We start from the raw sequence: 17,669 nt of genomic DNA, 5'->3' as shown, positions 1-17,669 counted from the left end.
TCCCGCGCTGCCTTCCCGCTTTGCTCCTTTCGCGTGGGAGATTGCGTCGCCAGTTTCCCTTGCGCGCGGTTGAAAGATACGCATTTGGCGCCGCTCCCCCCCCCCCCTCCCTCCCATACCACCACGGCGTTTCGCCCCACGGAAGTCACGTTTGCTTTCCGCCGTGCGTTCGCTCTCCGTGATAGCGGGCCTCCCACGCGCGCTTTCACTCGCACATACGGCGCGCGGCGACGATTTTATCGCCCTTGGACTTTATACGGAACCTCACGGCGACGACGACGCCGACGGCAGAAATCTGCTTGAAGTGTCCATGTAATTGCTATCGCAATAAAAACCTCTACGCTTCACTCAAAGGCCTCTCCGCGGGAGCTACGGTGGCGGAGGCAGGCGAGAGCCGTAGGTAGAAAGTTGAAAAAACGCAGCTTCGTGAGACGGCGGCTTACGCACGCACTGGCGACGTTATACACAAGTCGCAAGAATACACGCGCTGAGCTCCTTTAGCTATTAGTCGATCGCAAAGAATAAGGCAAAACTCAGGAGGCATAGGCATTGTCTCATACCTTTTGTTTCATGTCTCAGCGTCGCCGCCTGCACTCAAGCTTCCGCCCACTGAAACAGCGGACATTCATAAGGAAGACTTCGGCGCATAAACGCGAGCTCTCACGCCTCTGCGTGGTTCTGACCTCCCAGAAAGGTCTGACCGGCAATATCTCGTCTCTAAGATGAGATATTGCTCCGAAAAGTTAGCGTGAGTGCAACTATCACCCCGTCTATCTGTGCAGAGCCACCTGCACGGTGCAGGTGACTCTGCAACCGTGCAGGCCAGAAGGTGGTGCAGGCTGCACCACCTTCTGCGGACAAGCCCCTGCCCGCAAATGGCCAGTCGACGTCATACTAGCCATGTGGGTCTTCATCCCAACCGACCGCCAGACTTCTGGAGAGCATCACGGGGCAGACGGGGCTTCACAACAATATTTACTCATATTTCGATGCTAAAGGCAAAGCAAAAAAAAAAAAAAAAAAAGAAACTGAAAGTTTCTGAGAATATAGCCAAAGTTTGGAGTTTGAAGCTTGGAAAGCTTTATATAGTTGTCCGCAGACTTTCACACACGAGATTTTCGCGATTTCAAGGAACCATTTTCGCTTGTGAAAACTTCATGATGACATAGTTGTTTCTTTCGGTTTTCCGGGTCGCGTTTCCCTGCATCTCAATCTAGCGCGTTTGAGTGCCTTCGGTGCGGTCGTCGCAGAGCAGGAGCAAACTTTCGTTCACCGTTAGCTAGCCACGGGGCGTCCGTCTCGACGGGCCCCATTATCCTTCCCGCGCCTCAAGGCGCAATCACCTCACGGCATGCTGACGACTCATCACTCATCGCACACCCCTTCATTATTGTCGACAGAATGCTAATGTGGGACGGTTGGTGCTTACTTGGGTGACGAAACAGCGCTAGGAACAGGAAAACAATGTGTGTCGTCTGCTGATGTCCCCATCCTCAGTGCTGTTTTTTTTTTTCGCCCTTCATTATTTTGTGAAAAATAAGCGTCCTCTGCGAGAACCTTTCTGCCTGCGCTGACCAAGAATAAGGACGCCAGGGGTATACCGCGCCCGACCATACATCTTTTGTCTATTTGGCATTTTTGTTAAGTTTTGCGCTCTCATTGGCTTTAAACCTGTTATGCACCTCTTTCAGCTGCAGATTTTATGTTTTTCATCGCTTTTAGTTCTGCCGTTAATGCTAGCGAAAGAGGAAATGAGGTTGACCTGGGCAACTCGTCCTGTCAAGCGGTAACGCTTCGATTTACCTTCCAGTGCAGCCCGCCGTGGTGGCGCATTGTGTCTTTGGCCTTGCGCTGTTAAGCCCGATGCATTGCGCTGTTAATCCGGGCCGCAGTTGCCGCATTTCGATAGGGCCGAAACACAGGAACGCCCGTGTAGCGTGCATTGGGTGCACATTAAAAAAACCCACGTGGTCAAAATTATTCCGGAGTCCCCCACTACACAGCGTGCCTCATAATCATACCCTGTGTTTTGGCACGTAAAACACCAGAATTTATTTCAATTTTCCATTGCAGCCAAACGTTAGAACAGGTTAAAAGCCGCACGTCCTGACGCACATAGTTGCCGTGACTGCTCCGGCTTTGCTGCCGTTTTACATGCTAGATAAATATGAAAGGAAAGGCGTAGAGAATGTCCAAGTTACTGCTGAGGTAAAGCGCTCCAGCAACCTCGGCAGCTGTATGTCGGTTAAGAAGCGGAAAACAAAAAGACTGTCTCTTATAAGTGCCTGATACAGGTGTGCAAACTAGAGCACTGCACGGGCCGATTTTTGCGGCCCGGGCCCGGCCCGGGCCCGTTTTTACATTGGGCGGCCCGCCCGAGCCCGATCAAAGCTTTTATGGTGAGACCCGGGCCCGGCCCGGGCCCGGAAATAATCTACGTTACCCGCCCGGCCCGGCCCGCCACCCCTTTACCTTAAGCCCGAGCCCGGCCCGAGCCCGGCTCGAAGCCGGCCCGAACCCGGCCCGAGACCGAAAAATACATGTTTTTCAGAGTTGAGAAGCCCGAGAATAACTCGCAGAAAGCCCGAGCCCGGCCCGGGCCCGCGTCAAAAAACCCGAGCCCGGCTCGGGCCCGGATCAAAAAGCACACGCCGTGCCCGAGCCCGGCCCGAGCCCGTGAAAAAACTGCTCTACCCGGCCCGGCCCGGCCCACGGGCCGGGCCGGGCCCGGGCTTTCGGGTAAGCCCGAGCCCGTGCAGTGCTCTAGTGCAAACTACTTTCGTTCACATCACTGGCTCTGTAAGTCAATGTTCGCGGACTACTGTGCTGTGGTTCTCACTTTTATTCAGTTGGCTACCTTTCAAAGCTCTGGTGATAGGGACTCATATATATATATATAATTTAAAATGTGAATAATGAAATCAAGGTGACAGGTCATGAGATCGTTTATTCCTTTTTAAATTTATCCTGCCCTTCTAGGGTCGTTCTTACCCTTCGCACCCTCCATTGCAGAATTTAGGCGAATGCTTCTACGCCGACAAACTTCAGTTCAGACAGCGAGCAACAACTACAAGTGATCAGGCAAGCCGAAGATGCCGCTAGGACCCAATTGGGCTACTGGCCACCATATAAGGGAGGGGAGATAAACTCCTCTTACACTTGCCGTTTTTCAATAAAAGTTGTTTCTCTCTCTCTGCGGTAAAAAAGGAGCTTCGCTCTCTCCTATGTACATACTATAGTGAGTAAAACAAACAAACAAACAAACAAACAAACAAACAAACAAACAAACAAACAAACAAACAAACAAACAAACAAACAAGCCAGCGTGCAAACAAACCAACAAACAAACAAACAAACAAACAAACAAACAAACAAACAAACAAACAAACCAACAAACAAACAAACAAGCCAGCGTGCAAACAAACAAGCCAGCGTGCAAACAAACAAACAAACAAACAAACAAACAAACAAACCAACAAACAAACAATCAAACAAGCAAGCAAGAACAAGCAAGCAAGCAAGCAAGCAAGCAAGCAAGCAAGCAAACAAAACAACAAACATACAAAACCAGGATAACGAGTGGGAAGGAACGGTGAGAACAAAAAGAAGTGAACGAGCGAAAGACGTATGACTACAATGAGATGACAAGTATCTTTTCATCGAGTGGTCGCGGAAATGAAGATGAAAAATACAGGGGTCGAACGACTGGCGAACTTTATGTTTGGATGCATCATGGTAACGACACAGAAATTACTGCTGAAAAACGGCGTTCACATCATTTTTTTTCCAGTTTCACCTTACAAATAGTGATCCAACGTTTCGCCAACAACAACGTAAGTGCCATTGTAAATTAGATCCACCTGAAACTGACAGGAAGTTTGAGAGAGCTGTAATCCTAAATGACAAAAAAATATCTGCGTTAAAGAAGGAGAAATGATTGCTTCAGAAAGTTTCTCCCGCCAAAAATGTTTTTTCGAAAATTGAGCGCTAGAAGAAAAACAAAGAGAGAGAGAGAGAGCACGGAAATGCAATTCTACGGCGCTATGGTGAATTTACTCGCAACTTGAAAAGAATGGAATGACAAGAACCGTAAATGAATATTCCAGTAGCATAGTTGCCCTTAGGTACGACTGCAGCTCGGCGCGGGCAAAGCACAACGTCACGTGCACACAGTGAAAATTTCGTGCGTTTGCGATGACTCGTACAATCACATCCCTGAGCGTGAAGGAAGCTCGCACGGGCTCATAATTATCATCGTTCAAATGAAGCCCGCTGGAGGACAAAGACCTCTTACCACGACCTCTAATGTTATGGGTATTTCTTTTCTGTTGACAGCGCGACTTAGGCTGCTGTATTTAATCTAATTTACGTTGCCTGAGCGGAAATGCTGTACGCGAAACTCCTTCAAGTAAAACGGCACAATGTGACTCAAAAACAGCGTCAGAGCTGGACAGAACACGCACACGACGAGGTCGACGCATATGTGAGAAGATTTATTACCCTTCCTGCGAAGCGTGTTCTATCAAGATCTGGCGCTATATAGTCTGTCTAGGGACGTGTGCGGCACAACTTACTGACAAATATTCGTGCTGCCTGGGTTTCAGGCCTGTATTTTGCGTAAAGTGACGCCACCCTTTGCGCGAACGTTAAACGCCGACGCGACCGCGGGGAGCTTTAGTGGCCGACCCTAAACGACGAACCGCCGTGAGCAAAACAATAGCGTCGTAGTTATAACGTATACTGAGCTGAACGACGCATATGTTTCGTGAGTGTGCCACTCCACATCGTCATGACGTGCTTCTATACGCAGCATCGCGCTCATTAACAATGCCGGCCCGTGTAAGGTATACAACTCAATCCCTTGCAAAAAGTTGTTGAAAAAACATGTTGCCTTCTTCTCTGGTCTCCGACAGACATTCTGTCGAGATGCTACAGTATATCATCCTTGATTTTTCGCAAGTCATGGGCTGCATGGCTGTACTTTCATCCATCAGGTGTAGGGAGCGTTTTTTGTCCCGCAAAAAAAGAAAAAGAAGCACTGTCGACCGAAAGTTGCCACATGCAAATGCCGGGACTTGTCCAGAAAGGCAAAATAATATATGTCTAGCAATGTCGAGCGTAGCACGGGAGTCCCCGATAGTGCGACGTACTTTAGCTTCTTTCTTCTATGGTTTGTAAGGTTTGCAACTTCATTTAACGGCAAAAATAACGACAGGTCGAAAATATCATGTCACTACGCCTTTATTTACTCCATATCTCTCTTTTCTTTTCTTTCCTCATCAATGAAAAGTAAGCAAGTACGAAAAAAAAATTTTCTCACTTGGTATCAGAATTGCAGCGTCTTCATTACGTTGACGCTCACGTACCAACTCAGTTAAACATTTTGCACGCTAATTCAACTTAAACTTAGCTTCACTGATAAAACATAGATGGACATCAAGGTGAAACACAAGTAATACATGCAGTGATTGTAAACCCGCCCAGCTGGCACCGGCATCTGTATAATTTTCAGAACGCAACTATATGACAGAACCTGCTGGGTCTGGCGCGAAAAGTAGTTAAACGTAGCAGGAAATGAAGTCAACACATATTACTTCTAGGCTAAGAGAGGGGGAACCGCGCGGGACCGACCTAAAGCCGGCGAGGGCACCGCCCTGTCTTCAAAACATACATAAAAAAAAGAAAAGAACCATCCACGTGTTTTTTTTTTTTTTTTTTTTTTGCCTCTGTGTGAAAGGTGAAGCTTCCCGACACTGTTGTTTAGCCTGGCTGTCTTTCCTGTGCGTGTGCTTCCGGAGGGGGACCGGCATCGGAAGAAAACTGACGCGTGTAACCATAGCCGAGTGTTTAATTATCTACAGGAAGGAAATCTCGTAACGCTTCCCGGGGCCCGAACAGGCGGCCGCGTTCCGCTAGTCTTTCACGCAGGTCACGCTTTAGCATTAAGTGTGGAGGATCCTATAACAAAGAAACGTGAGAAAAAAATAATGATATCTCAAATCGAAAGATTATGCTCTACAAGAATGGGAGACGGAATGACCTGGCGTACCTTGATCCACGTGGGGTACGGTGTCATGGCGAGACGCGCGACTGAGCGACTTAACATCGAAGTGTTACTATTTCTATTTCTTATTCCAAGTACAAACAAAGAACCAACCAACCAAACAGAAAAACAGACAAACAGACAAACAATCAAACAAACAAACAAACTTTGGAAGTTCGGAGTTCACGAGGCCCACACAGAAGAAGCGCTGCACGGACGATAATGACGCATCTATAGAATAGAGTAGCGAATTTGGATATAAGTGCTAACATTTGAGGGGTGATCAGCGTGCACTCACCACGTGCTAACCGCGCGCGATCTATTTTCATTACGATCGTATACAAGATGGCCTCGCTCAATTGGCGAACCCCACGATTACAGATAGGATGGGCTACTTTCGCTGCGTTCACGTGAGGCGCGTTCGAGAGACGCGTGCCCCGTCACAGCAAAGCGACAGACGCCCCTTCTCTCCCTTTACGCCCCACGGCGCAGCCTCAAGTGTTCTCTGCGCAAATACGAGTAGACGCGCGAAGCCGCGCCGCGACGCGTGACACCAGCGCAGGCTGCTGCCAATTTGCGCGGCTACGCTGCTCTGTTTACACGTGGCTTACACGCCCGTTCGTTTCTAAACGTGCAAAGTAAACACGCGCGCCGGTTTCGCACCGGTCTGTGGCTGTCCACGCGGGTCAACAGCCCCCGTTGAAATCATCACGGACTGTCGTAAACTATAGCGTCTGAAACTCCACGTTGAAGAAAGTTGCTTCGCATGCCGTAATTAAACATTCCCTCTGCGCGCTGGGAGCAACGTCTCGAGCATCGCAAGTAGGCCCGAATGGAGACGCATACATTGCGCAGTAGCTGATCGTCATCTCATCGGTGCCAACGACAGGACATTCTAACATGGCGTTATCGCGGTACACCTGTGCACGTCCCTGCAGGGAGAATGAGCAGGCCACTGCGGCGCTGCTCGCGGTAACGGCGGCGGTAAAGATATGGCAATATGTTCTGCTCGCTCCCTCCTAAGCAAATTTTAAAGGAATTTTTGATAAGCAAGTCATTTTTGAGAGAGAGAAAAGGGCTTCGTGGCGAACAGCAGCTTTTTTCCAAAATTGTCAGCCGAACAACACGCTTTGGTGCCATACTTGTTTGCGCTAAATTTTGCCAATTTTTGGCTTCATTCGCGACATGGTGCGGTTGCAGCCTTCCTTTCCTTTTCTCTTTTTATTGTTTCATTAAAAAATTATTGCGTGAATAGCGGGTTCTTCAGCAAGTGCTGACGAAAATTCCTGAATACAGTATGCCAGTAGAAATGACTGACAAGTGAGATCTTCAGCCACACATTATTGCCGGTATAGCGCACGCCGAACATTCCGTGATAATCCCCGACAGCATCATTCGAAAATAAAATGATTAACTTTAACTTGATAACTCTAACGCACCGTTCTACTTTCACAGGATAAACCAGCCAGTGCCCAAGACAATCAATCGCTCGTTTCACTTGAAACTCGTGCGAGCTCTAGCATTCTTATATAGACGTGCCTTGAACACTTGCGTGAGTACAACGCATTTGACATTTGAAGTTTACTGATTAAGGTGCCAGTCTCCTGACTCCTGACTGGGAGCTTACCCCTGTCTTTGAAAAGAAAAGTGTACAATCATTGCATCCTACCCGTGCTAACGTATGGGGCAAAAACGTGGAGTTTAACAAAGAAGCTCGAGAACAAGTTAAGGACTGCGCAAAGAGAGATGGAACGAAAAATGATAGGCGTAACTTTAAGAGACAGGAAGAGAGCGGTGTGGATTAGAGAGCAAACGAGGATAGCCCATATTCTAGTTGACATTAGGAGAAGAAAAAAAAAAAGGGGGGGGGGGGAGCTGGCAGGCCATGTAATCCGTAGGGTAGATAACCGGTGGACCATTAGAGTTACAGAATGGGTGCCAAGAGAAGGGAAGCGCAGTCGAGGACGGCAGAAAACTAGGTGGGGTGATGAAGTTAGGAAATTTGCAGGTGGAAATTGGAATCATCTAGCGCAAGACAGGCGTAATTGGAAATGGCAGGGAGAGTCCTTCGTCCTGCAGTGGACATAAATATAGGCTGATGATGATGATGATGATGATGATGATGATAAAGGTGTAAATATAATATAGTCAGTAAACTGTACTAAAGTAATTAGGTCGCGATGGTGATCATATCGCACAATTCACGACGCCTGCTGCTTCGAAAAATGTGTTGCCAAAAACCCAACTCATTTATCTCTCCTGCATTGTATTGAGTAATCGTTGCCGCTCGAAACACCGGTTATAATACGGGTGTCACAGGCACAGTTTTGACCGCAATCGAGCCCGATGCGAATTGAATTTCTCGGTCGTGATTGGCCCCCTTGCGCAAGCTGCGGGAGGGAGCCAATCGGGGTCGAGAATTTCGATCCGGATCGGGCTCGATCGCGATCGAAAGTGTTCACGTGACAACGGTATAAGAAAAGTCATAGCTGTCTTGTTTAGTGCCCACTAGTCCTCGGAAAATTGAGAAAGAAAAAAAAAAGGCGTTGAAGCAAAATTTTGACAACAGAGACATTGGTTTCAACATGATTCCAGCAAATTAAGCTAACAAAAAGAATAAGCAAGAAGAAAGCGAAAGAAATAGCAGTCTCGACCTGTACACCCCCCCCCCCCCCCCCCCCACACACACACACACACACACGCGCGCGCGCGCGCGCAACAAGAAAAAAGTGTTTAAAGACTGAGCTGAAACAAAGAAATAACAAGGAAAGGCACGATACGACTTTTCTTTTTTTAAGAAAGTAACCAAACAGGTAAAATAGACGAGTTATCTAACCATAACTGTTCCCACAGAGGTTTTGGCAAACACCAAGAGAAACGTCGAAAAGCCCCATTTTCGGCGAAGGCACCGTTTTTGGATATACATACGCGTACTTAATCGCGCGCTGGAGGGAGCAATGAACATGTATAACATGCATAGCGAGCTCGATCTAAGTTCGCGTTTCTCTCGAACGCCGCCCTCACCCTTCTTGATGAACGATTCGAATTTTTCGTAGGTATGCTACTTTATATAGTATAATCTCCATAACACGTACGTCGCTATAATGACCCATCGTTGGCATTAAGATTGCAGCCAGTGCACGTTATACGCCTGTTAATGTCTCTGTTTTCATCTGTTCGCTGCAGGTCACGTTCAGATAAGAAAGAGCCTGGCGGTGCCGCGGTCATCTTTCATCTCTCATATCGAAAATTTGAGATTTTATGAAGCTATTATCACAATGCGAAGGCAACCCTTGCGACCATACAGAAGAGTGGATTCAATAATAAACTTTTATTTTCCGATGGCACAAGCGAAATAACGGGACATGATCATACCTTATCATCCTCATCATCACAACCATCAGCATAACTGGGGTATCATGTATGACTCGTCACACTTCTTGCACGAGTAAAATGCAAATAGCTGTTCGTGTGGCTGAGATGAAATGAAAATAAAATAAAAAGTTAGGCCGGGTATAATGTAGCGATTCCTTCAGCTCGATTCTATATTCCTTTCTTATCATTCACCGCTCACCACCAGCCAATCACGGTGATAACATAGGCTGAGCGCTGCTCGGACCCCTGACGAAGCACGGTAAAGAAAAAAAAAAGAAATCTGAAAGGATTAGTTACTTTATCTCGGCCAAAGACCGTATAATGCCTGACGGCTACACCTTTTCACATATTAGTAGTAAAATATTATAAGAACAAACGTCATAACTCAAGCGATATGGTAATCCTCTTTAATGAGGGTGGCACTTCCATAAAGGGATTATTCGTAAAGATGCCGTTTCATTATTTCTTTGTTGTGGTTATCGTCGTTTCATACATTTACTACACGAATTTCTTGGAAACTTGGGGCGGAGCCTAGAGAAATGAACTCCTTAGGCGACATGCGCCTATCAGCGGAAGCTTTCCGTGCCGCCAATTTTCCTGACCACGTAGAAAAAGCGAGCTCCGATAGTCAGCTTTCCCAGCTCGCTTGCCGGTGACGTAGAAAAAAAAAAAAAAAGGGTCATCGCATTATATCTTAAGACATCCGCGGAATGAAACGCTTGAACACCGCAAATTTTATTTTTGTTTTATTCCACTCCAATCACTTTTCTTCGCGAATATTACATGGTACCTCGATAAAATGAAACTGATATCTTTCTTCAGGCAGCCGTTTCTATCCTACACGAAAATTTTGGTTACAAACAAAGCAAATGCCATTCAAACGCCAGGCCGCTAGGTTCATTCTTATCTGAACACTCCTTCAGTCATTGCCTGAGCTATATTGCAGCTTGAAAGGGCGGCTCTGATCGGGAAATATTCTGATAATTTTTCGTAACCATAGTTCTTGAATACCTAAAAGAAACGATAACTTGGCGAGTTGATAAATTTCCATCCTCGGGATACCACGCAATGCTGGCTAAACATAAGCGCTGATCTAAGACCTATTCTGATTCAGAAAAAAAACAAAAAAACAAAGCCGTATATGTAAGGCTTCCGCTGTACATGCGCAGAAAAACATGCAAACAAACGGACAAAACGGAAAATAGAGCAAAACATTGGACAAGAAAGATATTCTTATTATACTGTGTTTGGCGCTGTTTTCTGTTCTAATACCATCTACCAACTAGCCCAACAGCAAACTCTCTTTACGTTCGAACAATCAATCAATCAATCAATCAATCAATCAATCAATCAATCAACAAACAAACAATTAATAAATGATAAGGCAATTTCTTTCGCACTCTCTTGTAAACCAAATTCAAGTATACAGCCTTTCGGTTCACTCGCACCTCGCGTAGAGCCCACAGACTAATTACTTACACCTCTTTGCGAACCCTATAGCTCTTGCACAGGCACGTATTTACACTGCTCTTTAGAAGAAATTACGGCTAGTGTTGATACACAGCTCGCCACGCTTATCAATAGTTAGGTCCAAAACCATTTTCCCGGAATCGTCTCCTGAAAACGGCTTTTGTACTATATAGTGTCTGCCTTTGCTACACGAAGTTTCTGCACTTCCGTCAATAAGCACATTTTTTTTTTTTTTTACTTGAGAAGCATGGACGCCGGCTCCGCGGTCATCGTCAGTGCTTCGCCGTTTGTCGCAACAACCACGTGCGACCCGCTCCTTCACCCTCCGCTCTGTTGTCTGTTTTGCCTCACTCGTCGTATACGCCCGCGACAGCTGGCTTTTGTTCTCCCGTCTTCATCGCTCTTCGTGAAAGACAGGCTGCGGCGTGCACGCCTGTTTGGGGGAACCAGTGCTGCAGCCAGGAGGCGCTGCGGTAGTTTAAGCGTTAAGATGAAATATGCCGACACCAAGCATCCGACAGGGAGGCCACCAAAATAGTACGACACTTCGGATGACAACTGAGACGCGCGCCTGTACCAACGTTTTTGCTTTGGCTCTATGCCGGCCACCTAGTCAAGCTCTGTCAATACCCATGGAGCGTTTGGAGAAGCGCATGCGCTCATACTTTCTTGCACGCCGGTTACCAGTCAGGCCAGAATCTGGACACATGTAGTACTTCAAGATGAGCGGTGTAATCGATACGGCGAAATCGCAGCATGTGTCACTGAAAACTGTTTCCACCACTCGCTATATAGGCTATGTGTTGCGGCGCTGCTGTTGGGACGGCAAGTATCGGCGCTGGTTGCCCATACACAGCTCGTATCCCTTTCCAAGCCACTTCTCGGCAAGCAAACGATACCGTGGCGGTCGGCGAGCCCTGGATTAACTGAGCACCGGACAAATATATACAACCTGCTGTGCGTGTCAGGCCACTAGATGTTGCCGATATCAACGTTACTAGAATGTTGGCCGTTATAGCATATACCGTCGCAGCGGCGCATGCACGCGAGCTCAACGAAACCTGAGCGCTATAGTATATGGCCGTTGATCCTGTGTCACCGTCCATTTCGCGCTACCTGTTACCACGGAAATCTTACCAACTAGCCCAATCGAATTGCCCATATATTGTCCTCCCCCAGCACATGCTGCCAATAACCAAGCCCTTGTCGCTCACTAGGTGGATGGAGGATAAGTCTCGGAACGACAATGTTTTGAATCCAACTCGGATCGGAGTGACACTGTACCTCTTTATAAATCGGCTGAATGCCCTATAATGCCCATCAAGGCTTCGACACGCCAGCCCGCCATCGCTATTAAAAGGAAAACGCCCCCCCAGCCTCCATCCGGTCGCTCGGCTTCCCCCGTCGACGCCGTACCCACAACGAGCAAACAAGCTGGCTTCAAGTGGCACGTTTCAATACCAGTTGAATCGCGAGAAACGGTGGCGTATCTTCTAGTGCGTAAACACACAGAAGCCGCCATTTGAACTTTGCTTCGCTTGCCATCCGGTTTAGCTGCCCGTTTTCCGAATCTTGGTGCCCTTTGTGCCACTTGGCTTCTTTACATGTGCTGTATTCTGGCCCATTGTTGTGGCGCGGTGGTGCCTGCCAACTGTTTCGTGCGGCGCATTTGTGGGAACGCGCCGGGTGCTGCGCTGCGGTTGTGTTCGTCTAGTGTTCTGTTTCGTGCCCTATGCTTTCGCAGTTAAACGGCACGCACAGATGTACTATAGCCAGATATCGACGACATTCTTTCTGATTACTGTTCCAGTACAAACAAACAAACAAACAAACACAAAGTACAAACAAGAGGGAATATGACGCAATAAATATAACTACCACGCAAAACCATGCAGAACATCATGGAACGGGAGTGCACTATCACTGCAATAACTGCCAGTGCATATTTTGCTTTTCTTTGACCCACCGTAACAAATAGGCCAACAGGAAGAAGCTTTCGGTCCGCCTAATTTGAATCGCAGGACGGCCATGTTTCTGCTGGGACGCGCGCCGATATTCAAAGGGCTCAAAGCACACCGTAAAACTGCTCGCTCGCCGGCGGCGTGGCCACAGAATGGCGCGGTCATCCCGCAAGGAATGCAGATGGGCGAGTGGACCGCACTGCTAGTGCCTCCACGACTTCGCAAGGCACTCGTCGCACGCACAGGACGCGCGCTCTGCACTCGAAACGAAGCTGCAAAGAAGGGCCGGATGGGACGCGCGGTCAGCGTGTGCAGCCCGCTCCGCCGTTATCTGGTGAGCGCCTGTTCCCCTTTCTCTATCTCTTATTTTGCGTTTTGCTCGCGCGTGCACGCCTTGCTTCAGCGGGTCCCATCGAACCAGAAGGAAGTTGAAGCACACGCAGAAAAGGCAGCAAACATGGCACTAAACGTCGGACAAATGGGGACCGGAAAAAGCGCGCGGTCGTCAAGCGGCCAGCCGAAAAAAAAAAAAAGAAAGAAATGAAGACGAAAAAAGAAAAAAAAAAGAAAAGGAATGCAACATCTCAGAGTAGCCCAGGTATCGGAGAGACAGCGGTTTGAAAGCGCGGAGAAAAATCTGCAGAAATTCTGAGAATTGTCTGCTATAATGCGTAAGCCCTCGTTGGCTCGGCTGCTACTTCGCTTTTGCTTACTTATTTAGCTAGCTTATGCATGTCTACCCATCGCGACAGGTCTTCTACTATTACACTATTATAAAGATTACATGTGTTAACTTGATCAATTATGCTTTTATTTTGCAGATAGATGATATCAACTGAGCCAAAATGCCGTCACAACTGTTTTCTTTTTGCCACACCACAGCTTTTTTTTTTATGTTCATTTTTTATTTTCCTTTTTTTGTTACGACCTTGACGCGTCGACGTCACCAGTTTTTCTTTTCTTGTTCATTTTACAACGCTACCAATCACCTATTACTACACAATTATAACGAGTACATGTGTTAACTTCTTTACTCTCCCCCTTTTTTTTTTTGTTAGGACCTTGATGCGGCGAGGGCGACGTAACCAGTTTTCTTTTTATATCTTTTTCTAACGCTATCAATTATTTACTATTACATTATTATAACGATTACATGTGTTAAGTTTATTTTCCTTTTTTCTTACGACCTTGGCGCGGCGACGGCGACGTAACCGGTTTTTTATTTTTCTAACGCTACTAATCACTTACTATTACACTATTGTAACGATTACACGTGTTCTTTATTTTGCTTTTTTGTTACGACCTTGACACGGCGACGGCAATTAACCAGTTTATTTTGCTTTTTCTTATAAAGCTACCAATCATCCACTATTATACTATTATAACGCTAACGTGTGTTAACTTAACCATTTAGGTATTTATTTTGCAGATATAAGTCGTCACGGGGCGGATAGATCTTGCTGGGGATTTTGCTCGCCAAAGAATTCTTACGCATTACTGTAGAACTATAGGAAACCACGGAAACGGAGAGAAACCTCTTAATGTCCTTTTGACTTGAACCGAGTGTGATGTAAACTTAGGTCAAAGCAACTGTCACTACCATGAATGTAATGCTGACTCACACAGGTATCTGCTTGCCACGCTGCGTTCCCTGGTTCGAACCCCGGTCATAAGTACTCTTCTTTCTAACGCTCCCAATCACCTACTATTACACTATTATAACGATTGCATGTGTTAACCAATAATGCATTTATGTTGCAGATATAAGGCGTCACGGGGCAGACATATTTTGCTGGGGTAATCGCCAAATAATGCTTGTATACGCATTACAACAGAAACGCTGACGTCAACAAAACTGGTGATGACAAAACTTAAAACGGAAAAACAACATGAAGGCGCAGCTGTTGCCGCGGTGCTGTTCGCGACATACGCGCGCTTACAATCAATGTGGAGACCCTTTACATGCAGATCATATCCACGATGTCGGATCGCGCATGAATGTGCGATTAAATTCGGTCAATTACGCACGCACAGAGCCACGCCTTATCATATACAGCCTATAACGTATCGCTGCTGAAAAAAAAAAAATCGCAGCAGGTATCATCAAACTTTGTGTATAGAGTAAAGATAGTTCCAAGAAATTTGAACAGATACGTCGCAATCGGGGCACTCGCAAAATCAGATCGTCAGAGCTAACGAAATGTTCAATCCATGCATACAGTACGCTACATGTGATGTTTCCTTCTAATGAGGTTTATTACCAACGAACAGGTGTCAGGAGCGTCGGAAGCGTTCAAGGAGGGGTGGGTGGAGTAGTCGATCGACCCGCCTTTCCTCTCGTTCCAAACTTACGCAAGACAAGTACTATTACACGACCATAGTGTTGGTGTGTAACGTCATACGTCAGGAGTGTCACTCTGTCTCCGGACCAACAGTATTTACGGAAATGCAATTGTTCCATTAGCAATAAAATTACCTATGTGTACTCCGTACTTCGTGATATTCTGCATGTTTACCTCGCATCCTTTATCGCTGTCAGGAGTTGTTTGGAGTCTTTTACTTACGGTAACATTTAATTAGGACTACTCTTACACGTAGCTCGATGCTCGAGGCATCGCCAGTGAGGCCAATAGGCGAAAGACAATAACGCGGCAACTTAACGAACATATCACGGAACGACTTCTACGACGGCGCTCGACAAGTGCATGAATGAGAACACAAGTGTTTTGCGTAGATTGTGGGCTTTACTCTTAAAAAGGTGCTTGCACCGAAACGACGCCTCAAGCGAAGTACGTTTATGGTAAAGAGTCGCAGTTCACGTAACACTATATAGTGATAGACCCGCCGTGGTTGCTCAGTGGCTATGGTGTTGGGCTGCTGAGCACGAGGTCGCGGGATCGAATCCCGGCCACGGCGGCTGCATTTCTATGGGGGCGAAATGCGAAAACACCCGTGTACTTAGATTTAGGTGCACGTTAAAGAACCCCAGGTGGTCCAAATTTCTGGAGTCCCCTACTACGGCGTGCCTCATAATCAGATCGTGGTTTTGGCACGTAAAACCCCATAAATTAATTTTATATAGTGACAGTAATCCGAACATGTGCTGTGAAAAACACCGGCTTGTTATGATTGACGGTGCACCGAATCAAAAGTGAAGCGTACACAGCACTGTATTACAGCACGCAGATCATTCTGCCATATGTCTTTCTTTTTGCCCAAGTGGGGTCACCTGCGCAAATCTGAGACAACTGAGCCCGCCTCATCGTGAACTACTAACTTGGATTCTATGTCTGATTGCATTAAAACTAGGAGTATCATGATTTTCCACACCTTTCAGCTTCATTGATTTGGAACGAGATGATGCCGTCGAAGTTTAGAAACCTGCGTTATCTCAGATGTCATAGTCTTCTACCCTAAACAACTCTCCCTCCCAAAAATGTGAAAAGAAATGAAATGGAAAAAAAGAAAAAAAGGTCTGATTGCTGCACGGCTCACTCAGTGACGATCAGTAGAGCTTCGAACTACAGAACATGGAGAGCGCGCGCGGGCAAGCAGCCCGCCTCTGTAGGCTCCGAGAGAGCGGCAGGCGGCATCTTCATTATCCCTCCAGGTAAGGCCTTTTACAGAGCGTCATAAAAATTGCACAAAACATTTCAGCGGAAAAAAAAGACTGTCCATCTAACGCGGCCACCAAGACCACCGCGTTCCACAGGCGAGCCGCCAAAACGAAAGCTATATTCGTCGCGCCGCAAAACAGCGCTTCAATCAAACCGGCCGCCGCGCGGGCGCACGCGCGAAAACACAACGCGCGCTAACAAAAGGCGCGCGGCACCCAGTTCCCGTGTGGCGCGTCGTGCCTTCCAAAGCGACGTACTGCAGGCGCACTCACCGCGAATGCCGAGCGGCAGGCCATCCGAAAGCGAGGTTCGTCGTCGCCGGGCAGCGGGAAGAGGCGTCGTCGCGACGGCCACGGCGGGTCTGCGCGCCGCTTCACCGGGCGCGTGGGCCAGCTTCAAGGACGGCGGTGCACCCGTGCTTGCGGGTGGCCGGCGGCGGACGATGCTATCGGCTGCCGCCGCCGGTCGCGCCGCCGCTCAGGCTGCTCAGGTCCACGCCTTGTTTATGCACGGTGGCTATTGGTGGTGCACGTGTGTTGGCTGCTGCTGCTGCTGCTGCTGCTGTCGTTCGGTCGCGGAAGTGGCAGCGCCGCCCGGAGAAGAGGCACGCCTGCTATCGCCGCGCGCGCTTCCTGACCGCCGAGACGCTGTGCCGTGCTGCGGGCTGCACTGCGGCGAGGAAGGCGGACGAACGACGACTGCGCGGGGGCTGCCACGGCCACCGCTCGACGACGTCGCGGCCCGACTTTCGGCTACGCCTGGACGGGATGTCGTTACGACAGCTGCTGCAAGCGGTCCTGATTGGGGGCACCGTCCGGCCATCCGTTTTTCGCGAGCCTTGGACCGTTGCTCTCGCTTTCTTTCGCTCTCTCCAGGAACAGGGACGGAGCGCGTGTGGCGAGGAACCCGCGCGCACGCAACGTTTCGTGAGGGAAAGGTGAGGCTTTCGAGGAACCTGGAAGCAGGCGCGGACGACGCACTTTCGTCCGGTTCGTTAAAAGAAACCTGAAGCATATTTTGTGTCTCAGTGGCTGTGCAGCTCAAGTTGCATTGGATAGACGCAACCTGTTGCGACTGTTCGGTGCAAGAACTGCTGTTTTTTTTTTTTTTTTTTTTTTCGACGCGCTCAGGTACCGGCAACACGTAACGAACAGTGCAAAACAAGGAAGACTAATTGCCGCCGGGCTTTGCGTGTTTATGTCA

General features: G+C 47.9%; 1 protein-coding gene across 1 annotated transcript in view; it reads right to left on the bottom strand.

Moving 5' to 3' along the window:
* The window catches only part of LOC119436953 (protein spaetzle), an 80,358-nt gene extending 63,149 nt beyond the window's left edge, over positions 1-17,209 (bottom strand). Inside the window, exon 1 of the mRNA XM_037703998.2 lies at positions 16,739-17,209. Coding sequence (XP_037559926.1) covers positions 16,739-16,762 — 24 coding nt within the window. The 5' untranslated portion in view covers positions 16,763-17,209. The remainder of the gene's footprint in view (positions 1-16,738) is intronic.
* Positions 17,210-17,669: the final 460 nt, after the last annotated feature.

Source organism: Dermacentor silvarum, chromosome 1, assembly GCF_013339745.2.
Source record: "Dermacentor silvarum isolate Dsil-2018 chromosome 1, BIME_Dsil_1.4, whole genome shotgun sequence".
Lineage (NCBI taxonomy): Eukaryota > Metazoa > Arthropoda > Arachnida > Ixodida > Ixodidae > Dermacentor > Dermacentor silvarum.
The sequence above is the reverse complement of the archived record's forward strand: the minus strand, read 5'-3'. Positions and strand labels throughout refer to the sequence as shown.